Source organism: Eptatretus burgeri, chromosome 3 (assembly GCF_056783735.1).
Source record: "Eptatretus burgeri isolate ZD-2024b chromosome 3, Ebu_testis_v1, whole genome shotgun sequence".
Taxonomy (NCBI): Eukaryota; Metazoa; Chordata; class Myxini; order Myxiniformes; family Myxinidae; genus Eptatretus; species Eptatretus burgeri.
Window position 1 is genome coordinate 137,965,386 of NC_140963.1, and position 10,185 is coordinate 137,975,570.

Genomic DNA, 10,185 nt, shown 5'->3' on the forward strand with positions numbered 1-10,185 from the left:
TTGGACCTTCCCCTCATGTCTAGTGGGTTAACGGGACGAAGTGCGTTGCATGGGTCAAGGAGCTTGGTCAATTAACTATATCTCTATCTTCTGTTCTGATTTCTATTCCAACCCTTTCCTTTTAGCCATGGTACACATCAAGCAAGCAAGCACACATGCCACAATATATTTCACGAACACACAATAGCAAGCAGCCTCCCATGGCTGGGAATCAACAGAAGCACAAGCATACTGTACAGCACGTGCATGGTGCACCATTATTTCATTCAAATCTGCACGCCAATTTCCAACGGCATCTCACCTTGCTAACCCTTCGCTCATCAAAAACTCACCACTTCGACCACCAACACCTCCCGCACATGGGAAAAAAAATATTCCCGCACCCCTTCGTACCTCTGCATCGCTACAATTCGCCACTAAACAGCGGCGTGCTGCACGACTCGGGCTGTACTCAGACTGCGTGATGGAGAGAAGCAACGGACGTTAATAGCACCAACCGCATCCCGCCGGGAATGTCCCGTGTGAGCACGCAGGATTGATTGACCCTCATCCAGGTCGCCAAGACACGGCAGGACAGGGGCGGCGAGGAGGGGTCACGGGAAGGGCGATCCAGGAGTTTGGTACGTGGCCCAGGTGTGCACTTTGGCTCATGGGAGGGGTCCCGTAGGTGGCGGTTGTGCATTGCTGTTCGACATTCAGACTGCAATAGGAGCATGTTCGGGGCCAGGTTAGCGGTTCACACCCTATGTTGTCAGGAGTTCCGGGCCGTGTCGTGCCAGATGTGCGAATGAGGCAGCTTCCAACACCAAGAGCCTGGCAGGGCGTGACTAGGGCCGCTGTGGCCCAATAGAGAAGTGGGATTCGGGTCACAGCACATCATCACCCCACCTTTATACGTCTATACGAAATGCAATGCAAACATTTACAGCACACAAAGCACTTAACAATTTCCTACTTATTAGACGGGCCCACAGACACACGTACGCACACACACACACCCAAGAAATGGTGGCAGAGGCCTCTAATAACGGGCTCCAGCTCAGAGGACAGGTGAGCTGAAACCCAGAACCTATCTCGAACCTCTCCACCTCGTGTGGTCTTCAAGTTGCTCGGACCCGGGCTCCAGCGAGAGCGAGCTGGACCCAATCGCTGTGAGCCGCGATCCTTCCCGAGCTCCCGCGAATCCTTCCGCACTTCTCAACACGTGCTGGTGAGATGAGGCGCCGATCCTTCCCGTCGATGAGTCGCTTCCCCGAGGATCCACCTCCATGAAGAGGTCGATGAGTCGCACCAAGCCGGGAACCAAAATGGAGAACAAAGAGATCCACGGATCAACAAGAAGAGGAAGCCACCACTCGCAGCTCGAGCCGAGCAACCGGCTTAACTTTCTTCCAAACAAGGCAGCTTGAAGCAAAAAGCTTTCAAAAGCCTCCGACCCTAACCAGAGTCAAGCAGGACCCAAAGCTCTGCTGAACAACTCCTCTGCAGAAGCAAAAAGCTTCCGAAGGCCTCAACCCTAAACCAAGCCAAACAGGACCCGAAGGTCTGCTGAGCGACTACTCTCTGCCGAAGCAAAAAGCTTACGACTCAAAAACAAAGAAAGGATCTCGTCCTTATCCTTCTCCACCCCACTCCCCCACGCCCGGCATGACTCATGCCCTCGTGATCCACCCCCCCCCCCGCTCAACCACGGGTGGGAGGGAGTTGTTGACATCATGAATCACGGGACGGCAAGGTTCTTCTTCCTCTTCACAGAAGAGGGGGAGGGATGTCTCCATTGTTCGTTCCCTAACTATTAAATCGATCTGCAGAGCATCTAATCGATTTCTGAACATTTAAACAATGGAAGGTGAGCTATCTAGGGAACAAGCACTTATCGACATAGCTGACTAAAGGAACCTGTATGTTGTGTGAAATCAAATTCCAAATTCGTAACACCACCCCTCCCCTTTTTACAGATTCGTCCCGAATCGTCAAATTTTCGTGTGACCAGCATGTGTAAGTTTTCCCCAAGTACGTTCTACCTTCGGATCCCTGAGTGCGACATTTCTTTATACGTGTCCAAAAATAAATAACCTAATGTGCTGCGTAACTAACGAAACAAACTCTCACAGACTCATTCGGACAACTTAACTAAAATTGCCGGCGTTAAAACAAACATGCAAGTGAGGTTCCACGTATTTACAATTATCATTTGACTTATCCATTACTTAACCATGGCCCAGGACTTGTGATTTGTGAAAGGGAAAAGGTAAAAGTCGTTTCAAAGTCCATTGATGCAGGGGAATGGATGGAGATGGTCGCAAAACACAAATGAGCATGATGGATGCACGGGCTGCCTGCAGGGCAGTCCTTGCAAAACTGGATGGTCCTGGCACACATGGTGATGGATGGACACAGGGGCAAAGGCAAACAAGGGCTTGCAGGCATGGGGTCATGGCAGAGGCAGGCAAACGAGGCATGGCAAGGCAAGTCCATGCAGAACAGGTGGCTGCAGCACAACAGGCCGGCACTGAAGCTGGCCAGCCTCTGGTGTGGTTCCATCAGGTCTGGAGGGAGTGCGGTGGTGCTGGCCGCTCTGAAAGCGGGCTCGGACCTAGCCTACTCTCTCCCCCCACTCTATCGCCTTTGCCTGTCTCTGTCCATACCCACTCCCTTAATTTGCCACACAACACAACAAAATTTATCCCCTCTTTATTTTTATGATTTTTATTTCCCTTTTATAATTGTCTCCCTAACCCCCTTTATAGTCTTTGTCTGGCTAACCTATCCTGTCAACCGAGCCTACTCCCAACCCCAACGTTCCCTCTCTGGAGGGGAATAGGGAGAGACTAGCGTCCTGTCTCGAGGCCCAACAAAGCCTCAGAATGGCCTCCTCAGAGTTCAGCGATCTACCAAGGTGGGTCCAGCGGCCTACAATGAGCGAAGGGATGGTTGGTGCGACGGGGTACATCTCCTATCTACCCTAACATTTATTAACCTGAAACTACCCTGGGGCTTTCCAAAAACGCCTCACACTTTAAAACTATCGGTTCTAAAAACCATGATTCCCGTCGCCTGTGTTGGTGTCCATTATAAATTTGGGCCTTGCCCTCAAATTTTCATTCGTGCTCTCGCAAAATTTCCTGGCTGGGCAGCGTGGCTCAACTGGCAGAAACTCCCCCTCTGCCGAACTCTAACCATGGCATCCCCAGGCCCACAGGCTGCCTCCGAGCCTAGCTGCTCCCCACGTGGGGGGGTTGCCCTCTCTGGCATTTCCCCCCCTCCGATGCCCACGTGGCATGTTGATGCCACGGGTCCCTTTCCGAGGGTCGCCCGTGCCCACTACACTGCCCCAGTGGCATTTTGGCGCTACGGGTCCCGTTTCCGATTTAAACAATGGAAGGTGAGCTATCTCGGGAACAAGCACTTCTCAACATTGCTGACGAAAGGAACCTGTATGTTGTGTGCAATCGAATTCTAAATTCGTAACAATTTTTTTTTTTTTTTTTTTTTTACATATACTGTCTATGAAACCGTTTTCAGTGGTTGCTCAGAGACAGGGTAGCATATAGAAAATCAGTGATAAAGAACCATTTGAATAATAGTTTGATTTCATCCGAAGTGGTGAACATGCTGAGCGTGAACATGTTACATTTAAGGTAAGATGTGCATTATTACCTCTGCCACAGAAGGTGAAGGAGGTTATGTTTTCACCCCTTTCTGTCTGTTTGTTTGTTTGTGTGCACGGATATCTCAAAAAGTTGTGGATGGTTTCGGATGAAACTTGGTGGACACGTTGGGTGAAGATTTTGGTGAAGATCCGGATCCGGATCTGACTACTATAATTTTTGAAGTGATTTTTCACCATTGAGGAGGAGAGGAGACTAGGACCATACTCTGTGCAGAGCGTTGATGCTGCCAAAGCAGTCTCCTTGGCTATTGAACACAATCCTGGATGGGTCGCCACTCCGACACAGGATACCAGCAAACTGGCACTCACTGGCCGACCTCAGAAGGATGACAGGCCGAGTTAACCCCACCTGGTATTAATTCAACAGCCTAGTGGGATTTGAACTCAGGACCCGAGGATCCAAAGCCCCCCACCCCAACCATGAAGCAAACACCAGGCATTCCATTGAGAGATAGGGCCAAAAACGATACATAGCACGATATCTCAAAAATGTATTGGGCCCGATATGTTCTTGTGGATCAGGCAATGCGTGGCGGAGGTATGCGCTCTACCGAGTGCCTTTCTAGTTTAATGTATTATCACATTATTGTGATTGGAGTTGTAACTATGTGAGGATACAATAAATCCTCTGGCGAATAAAGTCTGATTGGTTATGTTGTTGCATTGATGGGTTGACTGACTGCATGGACGCAACTGAGGTTGTGGATCTACTGATGTGGATCTGCCATTCGGAGAGGTTCTGGCCTGAAGGGATCGAAACGTCGAGGAAGAACGGTGTCCAGCTGATGATCCATGCAGTCGAGAAGCCACTCAATTGCTTATTGGTTAAAGTTCTTACTTTAGGTGAGGGAATCAAATGGAAGACCAAATACTGCATTGGAATCATCAGGAGGAACCAGAAGAGGTAAAGAGCAAAGATGGAGTCATCAGGAGGAACCTGGTTGGATTCGGGTTTCAACCACTACTCCACTACCTTCAAACTCATCCAGGCACAGCCAAGTGAGTCTTACAGAAAAACATTCTGCAATAATTCACTTCTCCTTAAACAGATAGATAAAGACAGATACAAAGAGTAAAACAATGTTTTGAGGTTTACAATTTCAATGAAGTTGAATATCGGATGTTGTGAAATTAACATCATTTACAGCAATCCATTAAATTATATTATATTTTCGGAACAGCCAAAACTGTACAAGTGTGTGTGTGTGTGTGTGTGTGTGTGTGTGTGTGTGTGTGTGTGTGTGTGTGTGTGTGTGTGTGTGTGTGTGTGTGTGTGTGTGTGTGTGTGTGTGTGTGTGTGTGTGTGTGTGTTGGGTGGTCGCAAGACTACCCTGAGTCTCAGGTTTTCCATCTGTCTGTATGTATGTAATGTCCAGCTCTGGAGGCCAGAGGAGTCAACCGATTTTGATGAAACTTGACTGGTAGGTTCATACCAGGATCTAGTTGTATGCTTTTGAGCACCGTTGCTATGAACGCCACCGTTGCCGAGCAACGGGACTTTGAAATTTTTGGAAAATCCGAAGAAAAAAAATTCAAAAATTAAAAATTGGCTTCCGCGCTTTTATGCACACTATAGTCAATCACTTTGTCAAAAAATTTCAGCCAGATCCATCAAAAACTGCATGACTAGTATGCAATTATATTACTATATGCTTTCACCCCAACGTTCGCGTTGGGATTCCCCAATGTAGGGTTAGGGAATCGAACACAAATGATGAATGGACAAGTCTGAAGACGACGATGGTTCACGAGCGGTATTTGACGATGTAGATTGTTTCAGAAGTCAAGGATGAGACAATGTGATAATGTTTGACCAAGTTATAAAAATGATCAACATGATGTGGTACGAGTGACAGGTTATTCGCTGCAAAATGTCGAAAACCCGGTTTCGTTAAACAACTTTCAAAATTTGACCTTTGCATAACCTTTAAAGGTCACAAAACAATGTTGTGGACATTAAAATAAGGAAACAGGATACGTGCTGTAGCTTATTGGAGTTAGTTCGTCGAAGAAGGTCGAAAACGCGGTTCGATTCCCACAACTTTGAAAATTTGACCCTTGTGACCTTTAAAGGTCAGAGGTCAAGGATTATGACCTTTGGTGCAAAACTTCCTCCTCTAGAACATTCTAGGAACAATGTAACGTCATATAGGCTATATGGCATTTTGCACTCCTCGGATTATCCATACTTTGATGAAATCAGCATAAATTTTCGTAATTTTCTAAGTTCGTGACCTTGTGACCTTGACCTTGGGATGAAAATGAAAAATCAAGCTCTGTGGGGCAATGCAGGTGCCATTGGGCTAACCAAATACCGAAACCCGTCAGATTCGACAAACCCCCGAGGAGAAGATGCAGATTGAAATCGGCTACCCCCTAAACACACATGTTTTTTGGGCGTGGCTCTGCCCATAATAGGCGCACCATGCCCATTCTCAGGAAAACACAACTCGATCATGATATAAACCTCCCACCAAAATTTTATCAGGATCGGATCAAAACCCACAGAGCTATGCTCGGGACAGACAGACACACACCAATAACGAATATAGTGGTCACTTATTTTTTCGTGAAAATATTTTTTCGTGAACCAACAGTTGCTCGTCATGTTCCTATATGGAACAACGAACGGCAAAAATGCCATCTGATGTGTTCTCTTATCTACATCTATCTATAATTCCAGCTGTGTGTGTCCGCTGTTTCTCGACAACCATTGGTCCGATGTAATTGAAACTTGCCAGGTATATTGCTGAGGACCTGAGGATGTGCCTTTTCAAGGTTTGATATTAATCGGACAAGTGCTTCCCAAGTTATAGCCATTTATTTACCAACTAATGACAAGACACGTTGCTGCATAGGTGTGGCCAATGGGGAAGAGATCCTCAGCCGCGTTCCCCATTACGGGTTACAACATACGGACTTCCGGATAGTGATGACTTAGTGTATTCTAATTTCTCGATTTCTTATGCGCATTTATAGATAAACACAATGCCCCAATCCAGTTGTCGTTTACGAGCGCGAATGAACGGGCTGTGCGGTTGTTTGAAAAAAAAAATTTTTTGCACGTACGTATTTTTTCTTTTCCTTTTTTCTCGTCTTCTCTTTTTGTTTTTCCTTGTGATGACATTGCGAAAAGGCAAAATACGTTGGCACTAATTGAATAATTAGCCATTAAAACTAAATTGCGAATAATCGTAACTCCGATATGCGAACTTCCGGACAGTGAGGACTTAACTTCCGAACTTACGGATAGTGACGACTTACTGTATTCTTTCGCGATTTTTTTTCTCGATTTATCGACTTACTGTATTCTTTCTTTCTCGATTTTCTTCAACACAATGCCCCAATCCAGTCGTCGTTTACGACAGCGAGGGAACGAAGCTGCACCTCGTGCACGCGCAATGGAATCTAACGAAGCACGAGCTGCTCACTTGACACGCGACGCTACTCACGTGACAAGGCGTCGTGCAGCTGAAACGGATGAAGAACGAACTGCTCGCTTGGCAGACAACACTGAACGCGTGACAAGGCGTCTTGCAGCTGAAACGGATGAAGAACGAGCTGCTCGCTTAGCAGACAACACAATGCGTAAAAGGTGTCGTGCAGCTAAAACGGATGAAGAACGAGCTGCTCGCTTGGCAGACAACACAACGCGTAAAAGGCGTCGTGCAGCTGAAACGGATGAAGAACGAGCTGCTTGCTTGGCAGACAACACTGAACGCGCGGCAAGGTGTCTTGCAGCTGAAACGGATGAAGAACGAACTGCTCACTTGGCAGGCCACGCATGTACGGCCACAAACGTACGGGCACGCAGAAGTATTTCAAATTCGCCTCAGTCTAGCGACCACCCATGTTGCCTACCGGCGTGTGTGTGTGTGTGTGTATGTCCAACACGACTGCCGCTAGCTAAATGTAATAACAGGAAATCGTTCGAACCTGACTCCTCTCATCCACAGATTTTTCACGTATTCTTATATCCCCCCCTCCCCAGAGTCCAATTGTCATTGAGGAACAAAAACAATTCAGGATGGTTAACCATCATGGAGTAACCACACTGTCGTGTAAATGCTGAAAATGACGTTAAAAAGACTATTTGAATCGCCGATGTCACGCAAGTAACGGCAGATTAAAAGTGCCAGGTGAGCCAAACCAAATCAGTGTATAAACGCACACGCACGCGCGCACACTCACACACACACACACACACACACACACACACACACACACACACACACACACACACACACACACACACACACACACACACACACACACACACACACACACACACACACACACACAGTCATTTTGAAAGTCTCGTGTTGTACGTCTAAAATGAAGCAATGATACGAGCAAGTTGTTGTTGGAATGGGTACAAGCGTACATAATCTGGCGAAACAAACCATCACCAACACAACAACTTGCCTTCTCAGCTTGATTTCGTGGTGATGATCGGATGTCGGAGAAGTCTATGGCAGTGTAAGGCAGCGGCACAAAACCTGGAGCAAACGGATGACTAATGTTAGCACGGAAAGGCATATCCAGCACATTAAACCAGAGATTAAAAACAAACAAACAAACTACAACACTTTGTTACAATGGATATCAGGCATGTGGTAAAGGATGTCACAACTTCCAAGCTGTGGGTTGTCTCGATTGCTTTTTGTTGTCCATCATACACATTATAAGGGGCAGAGATGCAGTAATTAGGTGTAACACAATCAGATATGAAGAAGGACAAAAGGAGACGGAATCAATCCCCATCTTAAATCCAACCTCAACCCCAACCCACATTCCCATGTCCCACCCTCTACCGCCGACAAGGATCGCACCAGGGTCTGCGGTGGCAGCCCGCACATGTGCTATGATCAGCATGAGAACCAGAGCGTTGAAGGCCGCAGTATGTATGACCGCCCAGGGTCTGGAGGAAGAAACAGGAATGTCAGTGCCACAAACCTTTATGTGGTCTCATTTGTGACGTACCATAGTGCTGTTGGTGTCATCACTGTTAACGGTGTGCAAGGAAACTCACCCGCTGGAGTAGTTGGGCAGTGCAATGTGCAGCACGAGGGCATATTCAGCAAAGGCCACAAACGAGTAGGTGAGGATGATGCATAGCACACCACATGCGTTCCCCAGGCACAATGCCATGAAGCACAAGCACACCCTCTCCCAACTCTCAAACACTCCGGATTCCCACCAACTCCTCCTCCACACCCTCTCCCAACTCTCCGACACTCCAAATTCCCACCAACTCCCTCCCACACCCTCTCCAACAACTCCTTCTCCACACCCTCTCCCAACTCTCTTACACTCCGGACTCCCACAAACTCCTCCTCCACACCCTCTCCCAACTCTCTAACACTCCGGATTCCCACCAACTCCTCCTCCACACCCTCTCCCAACCCTCTAACACTCTGGATTCCCACCAACTCCTTCTCCACACCCTCTTCCAACTCTCTTACACTCCAGATTCCCACCAACTCCCTCTCCACATCCTCTCCCAACTCTCCAACACTCCGGATTCCCACAAACTCCCTCTCCACCCCCCCCCTCAACTCTCTTACACTCCGGATTCCCACCAACTCCCTCTCCACACCCTTTCCCAACTCTCTTACACTCCAGATTCCGACCAACTCCTTCTCCACACGCTCCCTCAACTCTTTTACACTCCGGATTCCCACCAGCTCCCTCTGCACACCCTCTCCCAACTCTCTTACACTCTGGATTCCCACCAACTCCTCCTCCACACCCTCTCTCAACTCTCTTACACTCTGGATTCCCACAAACTCCCTCTCCACACCCTCTCTCAACCCTCCAACACTCCGGATTCCCACCAACTCCTCCTCCTCCACACCCTCTCCCAACTCTCCTACACTCCGAATTCCCAACAACTCCCTCTCCCAACCCTCTAACACTCCGGATTCCCACCAACTCCTCCTCCTCCACACCCTCTCCCAACTCTCCTACACTCCGAATTCCCAACAACTTCCTCTCCCAACCCTCTAACACTCCGGATTCCCACCAACTTCCTCTCCCAACCCTCTAACACTCCGGATTCCCACCAACTCCCTCTCCCAACCCTCTAACACTCCGGATTCCCACCAACTCCCTCTCCACACCCTTTCCCAACTCTCTTACACTCCAGATTCCGACCAACTCCTTCTCCACACGCTCCCTCAACTCTTTTACACTCCGGATTCCCACCAGCTCCCTCTGCACCCCCTCTCCCAACTCTCTTACACTCTGGACTCCCACCATCCCCTCCTCCACCCCCTCTCTCAACTCTCTTACACTCAGGATTCCCACAACCTCCCTCTCCCCACCCTCTCACAACCCTCCTACACTCCGGATTCCCACCAACTCCTCCTCCTGCACACCCTCTCCCAAGTCTCCTACACTCCGAATTCCCAACAACTGCCTCTCCCAACCCTCTAACACTCCGGATTCCCACCAACTCCTCCTCCTCCACACCCTCTCCCAACTCTCCTACACTCTGAATTCCCAACAAC

At 48.3% G+C, this 10,185-nt stretch overlaps 1 protein-coding gene across 4 annotated transcripts in view; it reads right to left on the reverse strand.

Moving 5' to 3' along the window:
• Positions 1-9,961, reverse strand: part of LOC147031095 (palmitoyltransferase ZDHHC7-like) — a 35,254-nt gene extending 25,293 nt beyond the window's left edge. Inside the window, exons 1-3 of one of the 4 annotated variants that reach the window (XM_085875830.1) lie at positions 8,706-9,939; positions 8,506-8,594; positions 8,099-8,172 (exon numbers count right to left, since the gene is read on the reverse strand). In XM_085875830.1, the coding sequence (XP_085731956.1) occupies positions 8,099-8,172; positions 8,506-8,594; positions 8,706-8,824 (282 nt within the window). In that variant the 5' untranslated portion in view covers positions 8,825-9,939. Of the gene's footprint in view, positions 1-8,098; positions 8,173-8,480; positions 8,595-8,705 lie in introns of all 4 variants that reach the window. The other 3 variants (XM_085875828.1, XM_085875831.1, XM_085875827.1) reach the window with 3 other exon arrangements.
• Positions 9,962-10,185: the final 224 nt, after the last annotated feature.